This window comes from Coffea arabica, chromosome 7e (assembly GCF_036785885.1).
Source record: "Coffea arabica cultivar ET-39 chromosome 7e, Coffea Arabica ET-39 HiFi, whole genome shotgun sequence".
NCBI lineage: Eukaryota > Viridiplantae > Streptophyta > Magnoliopsida > Gentianales > Rubiaceae > Coffea > Coffea arabica.
The window spans coordinates 43,376,210-43,394,263 of record NC_092323.1 but is presented as its reverse complement, the minus strand read 5'-3'; the positions used below and the strand labels follow the sequence as shown (position 1 = coordinate 43,394,263).

The window sequence follows — 18,054 nt, the reverse complement described above, 5'->3', positions numbered from 1 at the left end:
GAGATATACACACAAGCCACAACATCAAATTTTAAAGCACCAAAATCTACCACAAACATTCATCATAAAAGCACAAGAGTGAACCTCAAGTTATCTACCTAGTTTGCCATTAAAACACAAGGAATTTTCCTCAAGTCATCTATCTAAATCAAGGTTTCAAAGAAACCCATCAACAGCCCATCAAAGATCCAATCTTTCTATCTACAAATCTACTAGAAACTTGAAGAAAAGAGAGGTTCTTAACATAATACCTCAAAATCCCCAAAATAAGTTGCAACACAAGAACTTTCTTCCTCTCAAAAGCTCCACCAAGCTCACCACCAAGCTTTCCCCAAGATTGATCGGAGTGGATTCGACTTTCACGTGGATTTTCTCAAGAATTAAGCAAGAAATCAAGAGGAACTTTTGGAGTTTTTCTTCCTTTTCCTCCCAAATTTTGTCCAGCCCAAGAGGCTTAGTGAAGGAGATTATTTTTGTGGTCAAATGGAAACTTATTAAGCACAAAGATCAAGCTTTAGTCTTGGTCAAACTTGGTGGCTTCTTGACAAATGGCAAATCCTTATCTAGTTGTTTTCCATTCACTAAAATATCTATCTCATCTCTAATTATCTCTTAACACCTTATAGCACAATATTCCTTTTTACATGAAACTCCCTCTAATCCTCCAAATTTATGATACACACTTCACTAATTGGTCACACTCGTATTGTGCACTGTGAGACTTAACATGTATCACATGAAACATGCACCAAATAAAATAAGAAAATAGGTCAAAATCATGATTCAACTAATAAAACAACCAAGAATTCAAGGCAAGTAAATGAATATCAAAGAAAATATATAACTAACTATCGGGTCACAATACAACTTGCAAACATCTAAAAGTGATAAAAAATGAACAAAACCTTTTTTTCTTGGTCAAAGCTAGGGTTTGAAATCTCTTGTATTAAAATCTCTTTCTTGCCATAAATATCTCGTGCCACAAAATGTTAGGCAATCAATTAAAAGAAACAATAAGGTACAACTATCCATTATCATTCACTATATATACAAGCAAGTAAGCCAAAATAAAAGGTATGAAAATTTTGGATCCTCACACAGCCCAATCACTATCAGAAAAACCATGAAAAGTGAAATTTCTACCTTGACTGGTTTTATTCCATAACCAACAATATCTTTAACATATCTCAAAATCCTTTTTGCTACTTGAAAATGAATTTCACTAGCACAATGCATGTATCTTGATAGCAGACTTACTGCCTGCATGATATCTGGCCTCGTTGCAGTCAAATACATTAGACAGCCTATTAAGCTTCTATACAGCCCTTCATCAACTTTTTCAGCTCCATCTTCTTTGCAAAACTTCTCCTTTTTGATTCATTGGAGTTGCAGTTGATTTGCACCCTTCCATGTTAAATTTTTTCAGGACCTCCTTTGCATACTTTTGCTGGCATATGGACACTTCATTTTGCTTCGGTTGTATCTCCATACCAAGAAAGAATGACATCATACCAATATCAGTCATTTCAAAGACATCTTTCATCTCCTTTTTGAACTTGTCAATCAACTCCTTGCTACTTCCTGCAACAAGAAGGTCATCAACATATAAAGATATCACAAGTATTTCACCATCAACCTTTTTGATATATAAGGTAAATTCACTTAGACTTTTTTCAAAACCTAAGTTCATCAAGTATGCATCAATTCTGCTGTACCAAGACCTCGATGCCTGTTTTAAACCATATAATGCCTTTTTTAGATGATACACCTTATTTTCTTTTCCTTGAACAGCAAATCCTTCAAGTTGCTCCACAAAAATTTCTTCCTCCAGGTAACCATTTAGAAAAGGCGACTTAACATCTAATTGAGGTATAAGCCAGCCTTTTATGCAACAAGAGCCAACAACATTCGTATGGTATCTAATCTAACAAATAAAGCAAATGTTTTGGAGAAATCTATTCCAAACATCTAAGCATATCCCTTAATGACGAGTCTTGCCTTGTGCTTGTTTACAGAACCATCGGGGTTGAATTTGGTTCTATAAACCCACTTGACACCTATCACCTTTTTGTGTGTAGGTCTGTCCACCAACTCCCAAGTTTGATTTTTGTCTATCATTTTAAGCTCCTCCTTCATTGCAACTATCCATTTCTAATCAGTTGCAGCTTCTTTATATACTGCAGGTTCCATAATAGCAACATTACATCTCTGATAAATGTTAGAGAGTAATCTGGTTCCTTTAACAGGTTCTTCATCGACATCATCATTCTCTACCTGCAATTCAAATTTATCTTCATTTTCCCAACTCCAATTGTCTGAGTCAAGGAATTTAACATCCCTGCTCACAATTATTTTGTTGCTTTGTGATGAGTTGATTCTGTAGGCCTTTGAAGATGAGCAATAGCCTACAAAAATCCCCGACTCTGCTTTCTTGTCTAAATTGTCTCTTTTAACCTGAGGAATATAAGAGTAACACAAACAACCAAAGGGTTTTAGATAAAGCAATTTTGGCTTGTAGCCATACCATGCTTCAAATGGCGCCTTTTTCTGTAGAGCTTTCGTTGGCAATCTGTTTAGTAAAAAAATTCTCGTATTCGTGGCCTTCGCCCAAAATTTCTTTAGCAGCTCTTTATCATGCAACAAGCATCTTGTCATCTCCATAAGCGTCCTATTTTTACGCTCCGCCACTCTATTTTTCTAGGGAGTGTAAGGAGCTGTCAGTTAGTGCTCTATGCCTGCATTTTCACTAAATTCGTTGAATTTTTTTGAGGTATATTTAGTTCCATTATCGAACCTGATCACCTGCATCCTACAATTGCTTTGATTTCAACCCACGCTTTAAATTTCCAAAAGATGCCAGCAACCTCAAATTTGAATATCATGAAATGAATCCAACACATTCTAGTGTAATCATCAATGAAAAGAATATAAAACTTACTACCATTCAAGGATGGTGTTTTTTGAGGTCATCCTACATCTGTATGTATCAATTACAGCTTATGTGTAGCTCTCCAAGTTGTATTTTGGGGCAAAGGGAGCCTTGATTGCTTCCTATATTGACAAGCAGCACATGTAGGAAGCTCTTCATCTAACTCAAGCATACCTTCTACTAAATTGTTTTTCTTCATGAACAGCAGAGTAGTATCATGAAAATGGCCCAATCTCTTATGCCAAAGCGCTGCATCGCCAACTTCTTTGTGTACAGCCACTTGCTCCTCTTTCATCAGATCCAAAACAAAACTTTTGCCTCTCATTTGAATTTTGAACATTTATGTGCCTTCTGGATCTTTAATTATGCAACTTTTATCTTCAAATAGCACCTTATAATCTTTTTCCAATAACTGAGGAATACTCAAAAGGTTTTGATCAATTTCTAGAACATATAAACATTAGAAATTAATTTCAAACATGTGTACCCTTCAATTGCCATTGTTCCTATGTCTTTTACAGCAAGATAAGCTCCATTTTCAATCCGGACTCTAGTAATAGTAGTGTTATCAAGCTTCCTAAAAAACTCTCGATCATAAGTCATGTGGTTTGTAGAACCACTATCTATAAGCTAGCTTTCCATGGAGCTATTAGTAGCGAAACATGAAGCTGCAAACAATTACTCCTCCCAAGGTTGATTCTCAGCAGCCTTGGCTTCTCCTTGTTACTGTTGAGACTTGCATATCTTTTCCACATGCCCTAACTGACCACTTTTGTGGCATCTTACATCTGGGTTCCACCAACACCTTTTCTGTGGATGATTGGTTTTTTTGCAATAAGGGCAAAGTGGAAATACTTGAGATTTGTTATTTCCAGGTACCTTTTTGTTGTTTTTCTTGTTCTTGCCCTTGTTGTTGTTTTGTGATATGGCTTGAAAGGCACCTTCCACCGAACCTTCTTGCCTCATCAGCCTTCTTTGTTCTTGTGCCTATAGTGCATTTAACAATTCTGCCAAGGTGATACTTGATAGATCTTTTGAGTTTTCCAAGGCCGCAATTGTAGCCTCAAACTTTTCAGGGATTGTACGTAGCATTTTTTGAACTATTCTAGAATAAGAAAATTCAGTACCAAGGAGTCTTACTTTATTGACTATGTCAAGGAGTCTGTCAGAATAGTCCTTGATAGTTTCTGATCCTTTCGTCTTCTGCATCTCAAATTCTCGAATCAAGTTCAACATCTTCTAATCCCTTTGATTTTTTCATCTCCTTCATATTCATTCTTCAAGAAATTCCAGATCTCATACGCCGTTTTCAACATCATGATTCTGGTAAAGATTGTGGATTTGATAGCTGCATATAGACTTGCTTTGGCTTTCGATTTCCTTTGTCTCCTCTTATTATGGTGTTTCATTTAAGCAACTGTTGGATTGTTTGGAAGAGGAAGTCTTCATAATCACCTTCTACAGCCTCCCGCAAATCATTTCCACCAAGATAGGCTTCCATTCTGAAAGCCCACATTTGATAATTTGTTGCATCGAATATGGGAGGTCCAAGTTGATAAGTAGAGGAAACTTGTGGATTCATTGTAATAAGGATAAGTGTTTAAAGAAGGTGTTTAAACTCTCTCAATCCTCATAGATCCCTCAAGATGAAAGCTCTAGTACCACTCTGTTGGTTTATTAGAGTAGAGAAAGTAGAACAAGAATGAATACTTTTGTGTTGCAGAAGTCTCATTTTATTGAGTCATAAGCCATGCTTTTATATAGCATAAAGAAAATAGAATTAGAGAAAACTCTAGAAAAAAATATGCTAGAGATAAGATCATAGAATCAAAATCATAACAAAGTGCTTTGACTTATCTATTGCCTAAAAAATAGCAAAGTGAATAACTAACTACTGCAATCTATTAGCAGTTCCACAAATCATGCCATTCAATGGGTTTGCCAAACCGCCGAATACCGATTTGACTCAGTTGAGTCGTAATCGGAACAAGAGAGGGCGATATGATACTGACACCCGAATCACCTATCAACCTGTAGGGGATCCAACTCATCGAGACTTGGCCAACATTTGCCAAATTGACTTAGCGAAATGAGAAATTGTGGCGAGACAGGCGATATTGTACGAGTTATTTCCGAAAATGAATTGTGGGTTAAGATTATCAATCATCCCACATTGAAGGGAACTCATAAGCACAAGGAATAAGTTAAAACAAGTACAATGAAACCAACTTGTTTGAATGCATTCAAAATCATATCTCTCTCACCAAGCTTCAATGTGTTAAAGGATAATTTCAGAAACCTCCCTTAAGGTTTCTAACTATTTCACTAGCCTTCCTCCGAATTTTAAAAATTACTCTAACCTCTCTTGAGGTTTATTATCTTGTGACATCTAGGTCTAACCAACAATTAAAAAGTGATATTAGGAGACAGAAAAAATAATATGATTCCACCATTGCCTCTCATCTCTAAATTGTTTAATTAATCTAATACCCACCCAAACATTAAAAAAATATTAGAATTTGTTGTTTATCATTAGAGATTAAATCACATATGGTATCAAAAATAGTATATCATTCTATATATTTTATTTAATGTAAGATCTAAATTGCTCTTTTCAATTACAAAATCATCGTTAAATATGATCAATAACAAATAATCAAAAAAATCTATAACCAAAATATTACAAAGAGTGAACTTTATACCATAAAAATCTTAACAACTAATCTTAATATGTTGATAAGAATACTTATAATGTTAAAGTTTGTTCTCCGGAATATTTTGGTTGCAAATTTTTTGATTATTTGATGTTGATCATGTTTGACAATGGGGATGTAACTAAAAAGAGTAATTTGGATCTTGTATTAAATGAAAAATAGAACTTGATATACATTTTTTTGGTATTATATGTGATTTGATCCCTAATGATAAATAGCAAATTTTAGTCTTTTTCTTTAATGTGTGGATTGGTATTAAATTAATTAAATAATGTAGTAGATGAGGGACAATGATGAAATCATATTATCATCTTTCTTCTAATATTACTTTTTAATTATCAATTGGATCTAAATGTTATAAAATAATTAACCTCAGGGGAGGTTAGTATAATTTTTAAAACGTAGAGGAGCTCAGTGAAATAATCAGAAATCTTATCCCATTTGTTAAAGATGTAAATTGCAAATCAGAAGCTCGATTTACAGAGGCTGTGATTTTCTTAGGCGAAGAGAAAGCTCATCATTTGTATTTTTCTTGTTTCAGTTAGAGAGGGAAGGGGGTGGAGACCGTGGAGTGGGGAAACTAAGAACAGCGAAAGCTTCCATAGAGCAAGTGATTTCCTTTTTTTTCTTTTTCCGATACACAGTGCGTTTCATTTTGCTCTAAGGCTGATTTGTTCAGCCGAAAAAAAAAAAGAAAAAGAGAGAGAGAAACAAGGTGGGCCGTATAATTAAGAGAAAGAACAGGAAAAAAGGAAAAAAAGAAAAGAAAAAAGCTGTTTAGGACCCTATGGGACTTGGCCCAACAATTGGTTGTAACATTATCCTTTGCAAGAGCAAAGAGCTTGTTTGGCCCAAGACTTTTGGACAGTTTATCATCAATCTCAGGCTAAAAGGTACTTAAAACAAAGTTCATTCAAGGTTAAAGGTATTGTTTTCAGTGATGTGCTAATTGTATCACTTAATTTAAATAACTATTAACTATTTCTATTAATATGGGTATTTAGCAAATTTAATTTGATAATTGTGCATGTTATGGCATTTTCTATTATTAATAATTTTTTTCAGAAATTTTAGATACTTTTATGTACTAAAATATGTGTATCAGTCGATTCACAACCGATATGTCGTTGGTCTCGCCTAGCCTACGGACAATTTTCCATTTTCTTTCCATGTGTTCCCAGCCATGCATCCTCTGCAGAAGGGATGTTCACTGCTCACTATGCACTTCAGCCTTTTCTCTCCTCATTTTTCCACTTCAGATTCTTTGGACTCTTGTCAAGGCCATTGTTGTGGTACATTTTTCAGTTGGGATCGCGCAAGGCTTGTTTAGCTTTTGGGTTTTGGATTCTTATTCGGTTCTGTTCTCGTGAGTTTTCCTCTTGCGCCCTGCTACCTCTCCTCTCCTTCTTTTGTTCTGTTTTCCATCTTCTATCCTTAGTTTTGATTTTCTTTTGTCTAGTTTTTGTTCAGTATAAATTTTTTTTTTATCACTACGAGTTTTGAGTTGGAATCCTGTTAAGTGGCCAATTGTGCATATAATTGGTGTATATCTTTCCCTTTACTTCGCTAAAATATGGTGTTAATCGATAAGTTTCACTCATATTTGAATCTTGGTGTGGTTTTTAGGAATTGTTTGTGACAATGGAGTAAAAGGTGCATTAAAGACTAAATTTTCAGAAGACAACAGTTTAGAAGACGTGACCACGCCTTAATCAGTTGAGAAGTCCAGATGTTGCAAGATTTGACGTGAGGCCGAGGCCGACCCAATATTTCTACTGATCAATTGGAACGAAATCTTTGTTTCTTGATTGAGATAAATTTTGTTAATTAGTTATTTTAGGGATAAAACATTTAGTTTCCTTTTTATTAGTGCTATACTTATTAGAGTTACAGTCCAAAGAGGACTCTTTTGGGCAAAAGGAAACGTAGTAGTATAAGAAGAAGAGAGCCTTCGGCTAAAAGGGGGGAGCTCTCGAATCCTTTTTTTTTTTTTCCTCTTGACAGACTATAAACGCTAGTATTTTGTCGCCGCGAATTCACCATGAGGAGCGGCTAATTTCTTTTCTAGTTGAAGGATAATTGAAGCTTTGGTTCGACGATTCTGTGAGATCTAATTTGATTTAATTGCTTCATCTATTTCTGAGTATTTATATATTCTCTGTTCATTTATGATAATGATTATTTTCTACAGTTAAATACCTGATCAATATTTAATTGTCGAAATAGTCTAGTGCCATCTAAGATATCAGATCCGTAATTGTTTGATGGTTTTAGTACCTGTGGCGCGTGATATAATTTGATTGTAAAGAAACTTTCGAATCTATGTCACGGGAATATATAATCTAACTTAAATGAACCGAGCTTGTGTGTTTGTTGGTTAGAATTGGTAGCTTCTCTAATTATTAATGCTGTCAATAGGTTAAATCCTAAGAGCTTGTTTAGGATTGCTTAATTGGCAAGAGAAATAGCCACAGAGCGTGTTGTGGTTATCGAAACAGTAAGGCGAGGCAGGTTGTCAGAGCGTGTTGACGACCATAACCAGTTTATTCATGAATAAGTGATTTCACCTTTGCATCGATGATCAGTTAAATGAACCAAAGTGGAAATTAGACCTTCGACTAGAGTATTGTCTTTCATTGGTTTAGTTTTATTTAATTTTGTGATATTGTCTTTATTTTTATTCACGTGAGCTATTTGGTTAATTTCTCCTAATCCCCCATTTTTCACAAAGAAATAAATCACCCAGTCCCTGTGGATACGACCCTACTCACCGCTACACTCAAATCCATATTATTTTTATCACTACGAGTTTTGAGTTGGAATCCTCGTGAATATTATTTTTTGTTGTCAGTTTCATGTTGATATTAAATGTTTCTTTCCAACAAAAATATGCACTGATTTCACTTGATTTCTTTACTCGTTTGTTTATGGTGTGTGTTGCCTCTTTCAAGCTTTTAATTTTCTGTAGTCTAACTTGTTTATCAGTCATCGATTCAGCCGGTTTTAAATTTAAAATCCAACGTTTGAATGTATTTAGTCGGTTTAATCGATCGGGAGTATATAATTTACTACTTTTTTATGTTTTCAAAGACTATTAATTTTTGTTTCCTAGGATAGCATCCACTACACATAAAAGATTATTGTTATACTTTTTTCATGTGTGGTGTTTTATCGAGTCCTACAATACAACATATAGGGAAAGGTATGGAATTGGAGTACTAGTGATTATCTTTTTCCTTTTTGCTTTGTTTTCTTTTTTTCATTTTCTTTTTGGAATGAACTGTGAAGTAAGGGCTAGGGGTACTATCGAACCGAGTCGAACTCGAGTAGCACCATACTCGAGCTCGAACTCGATCAGAATCAGTGCTACTCGAGCTCGAATGAGTAAATAAATTTGGACTCGAGCTCAACTCGATAAAATAAAATTAAACTCAAGCTCAACTCGTTTGAGCTCGAGTAAATATCAAGCCCGATCTACTCGAGCTCGAGTTCGAGTTTTGAACTAAACCTATAAATTTTTTCTCAAAATATATAATATAAATATAATATGAAAACTCGATTAAGCTCGTCGAGCACTCGAGTATTTATTTTTGGAGTTCGAACTCGACTCATTGTATGTAACGAGTAGCTCGAGCCAAACTTTTGACCAAGCTGCTCGCAAGCTACTCGCGGGCGGCTTGACTTGATTGCACCCCTAGTAAGGGCAGGGCTAATAAGCAAATCAATTGATTTGGTGAGCTTAAATGTACAATTACTTATCTCACTTGTTTGTGCTCCATGACAGTTGTTTCTTGAGCTTTGGAATATGTGGGGTGTGAGAAATGTGTACTGTTTTGTTTCTTTTTTTTTTTTTCCTTTTTTGGTTTCCCTCTTTTGGCAGAGATATGAGCTCTTTATTTGTTCACCTATTTCCCCTGGAGTATCAATTGTTCCCCAGTGTTTACATGATTATTGTTGAAATGAGACCATAGGCTGTTTTGAATAAAGAAAGAAACCATAAGGACAAAGGAAGGAAAAACAAGTAATGAGATATATCTGTCATCAATTTGTTTGCTCGTTTAGTGTAGTTAGTTATTCGGTAGCAAGTATCACACTCTTTAGATAATTTTAACTTTTTAGCTATCAATCAAGAACTGGCCTGCTTTATCCCCTGCGTTGTCCTATTCTATTGCTTCATAATCATTGTTGATGGAAATAGCTAATTGGAAATGGGGCAGGGACAGTATGACCGTCCCTGAACGGTTAATGACCATGATCTGGCCTCAAAAATTTGTGCGGCTGAGATCACAAGTTGTAACTCGATTTTCACGCCATGTGTGGGACCCACAAAAATTTGCTCTAAAGTTACGCGATGTGCAAAAAAAGTTACGCGATGTACAAAGAAAGTTACGCATAGTTGAAAATGGGCAAAACCGTCCGTGCCCCTTGTCCTAGCTAATTGGATGCTACACCAAACTCTAGTGAATACTAGTTAAATCCTTTTCCTTGATTCCACACATGGTTTTCAAGATCAAAGGATAAAGAAAAGGTACAAAGGATTTTGTTTTGTTTTTTTTTTTTTTATCATTATGTTTTTTCAAACAAAAAATTTAGTTCATGAATGAGTAAGGGCCTTCAATATCTTGCCCAATGTTTAGAAGGATAGAACCTAGGGTTGCAAACGAATCGAGCCGCTCGCGAGCGGCTCGAGTCAAGCTCGACTCGAGTTCGATCAATATCGAGCTGGCTCGAGTCGAGTTCGAGCTTAAAATATTAAGCTCGTTAGCTCGCGAGGTCGAGTATATATATATATATATATTTTTTAAGTATATATATATTTTTTATTTTTTATTTTAAGTATATATTTTTTATATTTTTTTAATTTTAATAGTAAAATTGCATATATATCCTTAATATTTTATTATTTATTACGAAAAAAAATATTATTTTATTTATTTTTTTAAAAATAAAATAATTATTTTTTATTTTTTTCGAGTTCGAGCTCGAGTTTGAAATTGTCAGCTCGTCGAGCTCGAGCTCGAGTTCAAGTTCAATAAAATTATGTCGAGACTCGACTCGATTAGACCAAAGCTCGACTCGGTTCAGCTCGATTGCAGCCCTAATAGAACCTGCTGCCTTGCCAACCATTGTAATAAAAATCATCCAACTTCATCTTACCATCAATTTTATAGTAGGATATTAACATGTGCCTTGTTGATCTGTTCTATGATTTTTGAGCAGGTTCGGGGAATTTTTTTTTTTTTTTTTTGGGTGCGATTGATACTATTTATTCTCATTCTGTCCTCAATTTTTATACTAGTATTTTTTTGGCAATTCCATTAAATTCTGGAGTCAAGTCTAACAGCTACATCATAGCTTATACCTAGATTAGGTTGTTTTTTTTTTTTACTTAACCTCGAAATTGAACAATTATTAAGAGCCTCGTTGCTTGTTATTTTTTAACTTTTTTTTAAACAATTATTAAAAGTCTTCTAGAGACTATCCCTTTCACCTTACCATTCAAATCAACCCTTTCCTAGAGTCTCATTGTTTGCATGGTGAGAACTACCAAAATTTTTTTGAGTCATGAGACAACTATAGTTATGTTAATAATCTTTCCGAACGATTGTTTGGATAGTATTAATGTGAAATTCTTTTTCAGAGATTCTCTAACCACTTTATTCAACTCTCTTTTTATGTCATTAATATCATATGAGCAAATCCCCCAAATAGAAAATTGTACACTTCTAAATAAAAAAATCAAATAATCATAAACACACACGGTATCTAACATCTTTTTTCCAAGGAGGCAACTAGACAAGAAGAAAATAGTTTTCCTATTAGTTTGAATTCTAGGAAAATGTGAAAAAATGGAATTTTTTTAAAAATAATAAAGTTAAGTGTGTGGTATAAAGAAAGGATAACTTTTTTATGTGCTATCTGTGCATAATTTTTTTTACACTAACAGGTTTAGATCATGTTAAATAATATGAATTCAAATATGAAATTCAAATCATGCACATATGGTATATATCTAAAATTACTAGTGTAAAAAAATCTTAACTGGCATTCGTAGATAGTATTAATTCTTAAACTTTTAAAACTTTAATCTATCTAAATTGCATAGTTAAAAAAATATTGAATGTGTATAATACTGGATATTATATGTATGCATATTAGATGAATTATTTTAAAAGTCCATCGCAAAGATATAAATTTGGAAAAACTATGCATAACAAATTTGAACATGAATAGTAATGTACAAATTTATTTGAAGATAATGAAACAAAAAATATCAACTAGAACTCTTATCTTTGTACATGAGATACTAAATTTATTAAAGTTTGTCACTTTATTGTAGTAATATAAATTTATTGATATAACGATGCATCATTGCATTTTATGTATAACTCGGATGATATGTCATGATCCTTAGACAAATTGTAAAAATTATTTCAAAAAAATATAATTCATGAAATATAATATAGTGAAAGTTAATTCCATCTCTTATATGGTTATTTAAAAAAATATGAGTATATTTCAAAGCATTTTTTAAAATGTACAAAATACTAAAGTTTTTATTTTTTGAATCATTAGATATCAACTTGTATTATATGAGTATAATAAAAATTTCACTAACTAGGCTAAATAGCATTTTTTTCCACATTTTTAAAAATGATTTAATCACAAGTAATAAGGAACTAGCACAGCATATACAAGTATTAATAAGAAGTAATAATTAAGAAAAGAACACCATTAAGAGCATCATTGTCAGTTTATTCAAATTTTGTACAATGTCAAAACTTATACTAGTAATAAGTAAAAAAAAATAAAAAAAAACTAATATCCAAGATTTAATTACTCCTTAGTTAGAAATTACAACCCTTTGAATTTACATTTTGTTATTTTTCATAATAATTAAAGTAGAAAAAATTAATTCATTTATATGGGTTCAATCCCTAGAATACTTTAGGTTAATTAATATTACGATCGACCCTGTGCACTTGCAAAAATTGTTGATCAAAATTACCCCTTGTATAATTTAAAAAAGAATGTCAAATGAATGTGGCGCCAGAAGAAACCATTTCTTGCTCTTGAATTGCTTTATACATTAAGTTATCAAGGATGTACACTGCATATTTTGGAAACATAAAAAGAATAAAAGAAATCGCATCAACCTTCATATACACCACCACTTGGTTAAGTATTTTTCAACTTGTAAAACTATCAAAAGAAGAGCTCAATAGTACATCTAGCTAATCACCTACTGTAAATATCCACAATTATTGAAAAAAAAAAAACTACTGTAAATCATCTACTTGTCACATCCTCATTCCTTACTTCATTGTTTAATGCTTAAAGTCGATTTAGTTACGAAGTGTGAAAGCCATGAAGTGACTTGTTCATCATGCATTCTAATACATTAATAAAAGCAAGTGATATTTACACTCCAACAATAGTTTCTAACACTCTATTTCTATATTTTGTTTGATGAAAGAAGGTGAAGTGTCCGACAATTATTTTTAAGTTCAAGTATCTTTTGTCAAAATAGAAAATATAGATACCTAAGCCCAAAAAAAAGGACGCTTAGGCGGAAGGCAAGTTGAGAAGTTGAATATGTTGTAAATAAGCCCCATAGTTATACAACTTGAGGTGGAATTAACCAATAATGTTTCCTGTGCAATCCAAAATTACATCATATTGAATGATAAAATTTCGATGGCAACAAATTCATAAATTACTTTTATTTGATTAACAAAATGAGTGCCAAAAAAAAAGAAAAAAGGAAAAGAAAATAGACTTATAACGAATTAAAACAAAGGCCTTCCATCCTGTGGATTCAAGTAAATTCCAAATTTAAATCCAACAGAATTGGTAATCCCAAAATGCAATAGCACAGAAACAATTAAAGGCCAATATAAAATTAAATCAAATAAAATGACTGACATTCTGTAAATAGGCAAAAAAAAGTCATTGGAATAAAAGCAAAATGATAAACAGAAAGGCAAAAAGATTTAAATCAATTTCAAAACGTGTGAAAAGAAAAACAAAAACAAAGAGTATTAGATCTAACGTGATAAAAGAGCTAAAGGAAAAAAAAGATAGAAGTTAATTTATTTTGAGCAAGTCTAACAACACAATTTATAATCCCCTCAATTTTATAACATTCTCCCATTGGAGTAGTTACTTTAACTTTATTTTTGAGAATTTGTTTGAGATGTTTAAAATTTATTTAGAATGTTATTATGTGCTACAGTTAAATTTATGGCCCCAGGCCATCATTTTGGACTCTACAGAGGAGATAATTAGGATCCTTAATAGTGTTGTGGGGTTAAGGGTGAAATTTGAAAGCTCAATACAAATGGAAGTCTCAGCTGTTTGTTTGCACTTTGGACCTCCTTCACACAGACTTGCCATGTTGTAGTTGGCAAGTGAGCAATTCTCATTATCATAATTCATCCTATTATCATTTAATTTTTACAGGTCCAGGCTGCTAGAGACAAATAAATATAATATGACTGAGAATTAAAAGGGGAAATATCCTTGAGCACTAAATTATTGATATCATATACTTTTTTTGTCACTAAACTATTTGCTTTTTCAGATCACATTCTCAACTTGATGATAGTGCTTTTTTTTTTTTTTTTGACAATTTCATTTTTTGATTCGACTCAGAGGGCTATATACACGACTTATACTTAAGTTTAGGTCATCTTCTTTTGACTTAACCTCAAAACTAAGAGCCACGTAAACGTGAGAACTACTAAATTTTCTTCTTTTCCTAAATAGGTTGGTTACAGTGAAAATTATGTTGGTTATTTGTCATTGGATTAGTGAGGATAAAGTTTAGTTTTTATGATGATAAAAATAGAAGTTTAAAAAGTGGCCAAAGATGTTTATCTCAACCCCGACCTCTTACTCTATACATAGTATAGATGATCTTCCTGCCTATTGTGCATCGTTCAGGAACTTTTATTGGATGGAAAATATTTAGAAATTTTTCTTTTTGGAGATCCTCTAAACATGTTTCTCTACTGTCTTTTATATTTTTAGCAATATTTTTTCTTTATGAATATCATATCAGAAAATAATTACAACAAAAAGCAAACTGTTTCAAACAATCTTCATTCGTAGTGTGGACTCAAACCAACAGCTTTCACCAGGGAGGCAATTGGTCAAGAAGAAAAAAATTTTCCTATTTAGCCCGATTTCCAGGAGAGAGTGAAAGATAGAAACATAAGAATTAGAATGCTACTGGATGTGTGCGTTAAAAATTTGCAACTGATGCAAAATACTAAAAATTTCAACCGGTGATTGTTGACAGTGCTAGTACTTCAACTATTAAGAATTTATACCTCTCTAGATAGGGTTCTTTGTCCAATCATTTTTGGATTTAATTGGTCAGATTTGACAAGGAACTAATGAAGTACAAACGTAGCAAGGAGCATACATGTAAGACTGCCATTAGCATTAAATTTACATTTTATACAATGTTACAGCGTAAAATAAGTATCTAAATCATCTAAAGCACAATATTACAACTGAACTGTGATTTGGTAAATTTGATGGTATAATTAAACCAAACTTCGTAATTGTTTTCTATTTCTAAATTAGAAGTTCAAATATAGTTCAATTTTAATAGTTTTTTTAGTTAAGGTATAGAGTAATTATTTAGTTGTTTCTTGTCATAATAGTTTCCTAATTTCAACTCTTGCATGCTACTATATGAAGTGTCTAATTATTGTTTTCAGCTGAGAAGGGTGAGGAAAATTATGAAAGAATAGTGAGATTTTTTGTATTTGTAAAGATAAATCTATCTAGAGTTTATGCTAGTCTCAATTTCAGAATTAGATGTGTTTTATATGTTTGTGATTATTAAACTTCTCTTCGTCTACATTTTTTGTGTCAAAAAATATGCTTCCACTATAAGATTTTTTTCTTTTTTTTTTTTTGTGCTAACAGAATTTAGTAAGGAAAAAAATCCATAGATTTAATTACTCCTAAACTCAAAATTCAAATGTAAGAATTTAGTGAGAGTTTTGGTATTTGTAAAGATAATTCTATCTAGAGTTTATGCTGGTCACAATATGAGAATTGGAGGTACTTTATGTGTTTGTGGTTATTAAATTTCTCCTCTCCTACATTTCTTATATGTGTCAAACATGCGTCTGCTATTTGATTTTTTGCTTTTTTTTTTGTGCTAACAGAATTTAGCAAGTAAAAAACAAAATCCATAGATTTAATTACTCCTAAACTCAAAATTACGAAAATCTAAGAAACTTTACTTAGGAAATAGCAGGTGGCGTTCCATTTACTGCCTTCTCTTCAATTACAAATGGGCAGTTGAGCTGCCCCCTGCTACTAATATTTATGGTCCTTTGTAATTCACTGGCCTCGAGCCCCTCCGGAATTTAGTAAGAATATTAACTACTCTAGTCTTGAAGAAAACCTGGCCAACTAGCCTGCGATTCATCTTCCCATTTCCAGTCTTGCCGGAAAAAATACTAAGGAATCAGAAGGCATCTATCTATACATGGAAACCAACCAAAGATGCAACAAGAGATCATACCACCAGACCCTCAATCATCAGGCCAAGAAGTCTCCACATTTCTTCAAAGTTGTGTTTTCTCCTGTGGACCAAGGCATAGTAAGTACCTATTGCTGGTCTAATAGTACCAAGTATTACCAAATATTAGCACACTATAATCTTTTACTGATATTAACTTGTAATAATTTCTGTTGCTGATGATTGGGAATATTAGAAAATTCCAACTGCATTTATGAGACAATATGGAGATAGTTTGGAGAAGGTTGTGTGGTTGAAGGTTCCTAATGGAGCTTCATGGCCAGTAGACTTGCTTCAGACTGATGCCGGGACTTGGCTGGATAAAGGGTGGAAGGATTTTGCAGAGTATTATTCCATTGAGCAATGCTATTTCGTGGTGTTCAGATACGATGAGAAATCCCTCTTCAATGTTATAATATTCGATCTAACTGCTTCAGAAATTGAGTATCCTTTAGAAGCCACTCAGGACAGCGGAGTTATACTCGGTAATGAGGACCGGCTGCCAAGGAGGAGGACAACAAGCCCAATGCGGAATTCAGATGAAATGGAAAAAGCATCTGATGATGATTCCATTGAAATCTTGGAGGAGATTCCAGCTGCAGCATGCCATGCCAAACAGGGGGGAAGGTCAGCTCAGATTGGTGAAGAAAAAGCTTCTGCTTGCATAAACAAGGAGAATGTTGAAAAGTTGGATGCAAATGTCAATCCATCTCAGAGAGTCACCACAAGTAAACTACTTTTTTCATTGTACTTTCCTAATGATATACTAATGATCTAGTTTGATTAATGTTGATGTCAATGTTAATTAGCTTGATTTGTCTGCAGAAGAAAGCTTTAAAACAACGCTCAGTACTCAGTCTTCCAATCCCAAAATTAAAACAGTGATTGACAAAGACAAGTTTTCGTCATACCAAAGAGCAGAGGCTTTCACATCTGAGAATCCCTTCTTCATTCGTTTCATGCAACCATCCTATGTTACTAGCAGATGCGCTTTGGTAATTTAGCGAGCTATCATGCTTTAGCTCCTCTAGTAATCTCCCTAATGGCTTGCCGCATTTAGCGGATGCTACTATTGACCTACGTTTCTCTGTTTTGCAGAACCTTCGACTGAGCTTTGCCTTGGAGCATCTGACCAAAGACAACCACTGCAATTTGGACCTTCGTGTCTCAGAGGGGACAAAAACATGGCCTGTCATATGTTTTCTTTATACAACAAATGCAAAAATTACACATGGTTGGGAGAAGTTTGTGCTGGATAACAACCTAGTGGTTGGAGATGTTTGTGTATTCGAACTGATCAGGGGCTCTCGAACTTTCATCATCACTATATACAGAAGAAATTGAAAAGCATGCATCTAAGTTGTCTGATTCTACTCGTGTAAATGGCAATGTTTTGTGGCTGGATTTGTTTTGAGTACTACTAGTATCTTTAGGACTATAACTACCAGCAGGAATTATTTTTTAGTGCCAAAATTAGTAGTACTAGATCCAGCAGTGGCCATGTTATATTGCTTTAGTTTTTGATTTGGTTGATGCCATAGCTGAAAGCAAATTTCTTGTTGAATGTTTGTAATCAAGTGACAGTCTGACATATGCTTTTGTATCAACATTTTCCAGATGCAAAAAATGTCTCTTCTAGTTTGATAGTACAATGATGTTCTAGTAAGAGTGGAAATCAAAGGTGTAAAACTAGATTGATAGAAAAATGTGATAATGTATCCTTTAAGGTATTCTGTGTACTGCTCCATTAAGATTCATTCAAAGGAAAAACTAGTTAAGAAATCATTTTAACATTTTAGTGCAGATTGGAAGAATTTAGGACAACCCTTTTAACTCTATTGGCTTTACTGCAAGGGCTTAACACA

The 18,054-nt window shown here is 33.4% G+C and overlaps 1 protein-coding gene across 1 annotated transcript; it reads left to right on the top strand.

The window, feature by feature from the left end:
* The first annotated feature begins 16,156 nt into the window (after positions 1-16,156).
* LOC113700876 (B3 domain-containing transcription factor VRN1-like) lies at positions 16,157-17,564 on the top strand. The gene is made up of 4 exons (XM_027221305.2): positions 16,157-16,270; positions 16,386-16,917; positions 17,015-17,184; positions 17,288-17,564. Exons 1-4 carry the CDS (start codon positions 16,157-16,159, stop codon positions 17,531-17,533), a joined length of 1,062 nt encoding a protein of 353 aa, XP_027077106.1. The 3' UTR covers positions 17,534-17,564.
* Positions 17,565-18,054: the final 490 nt, after the last annotated feature.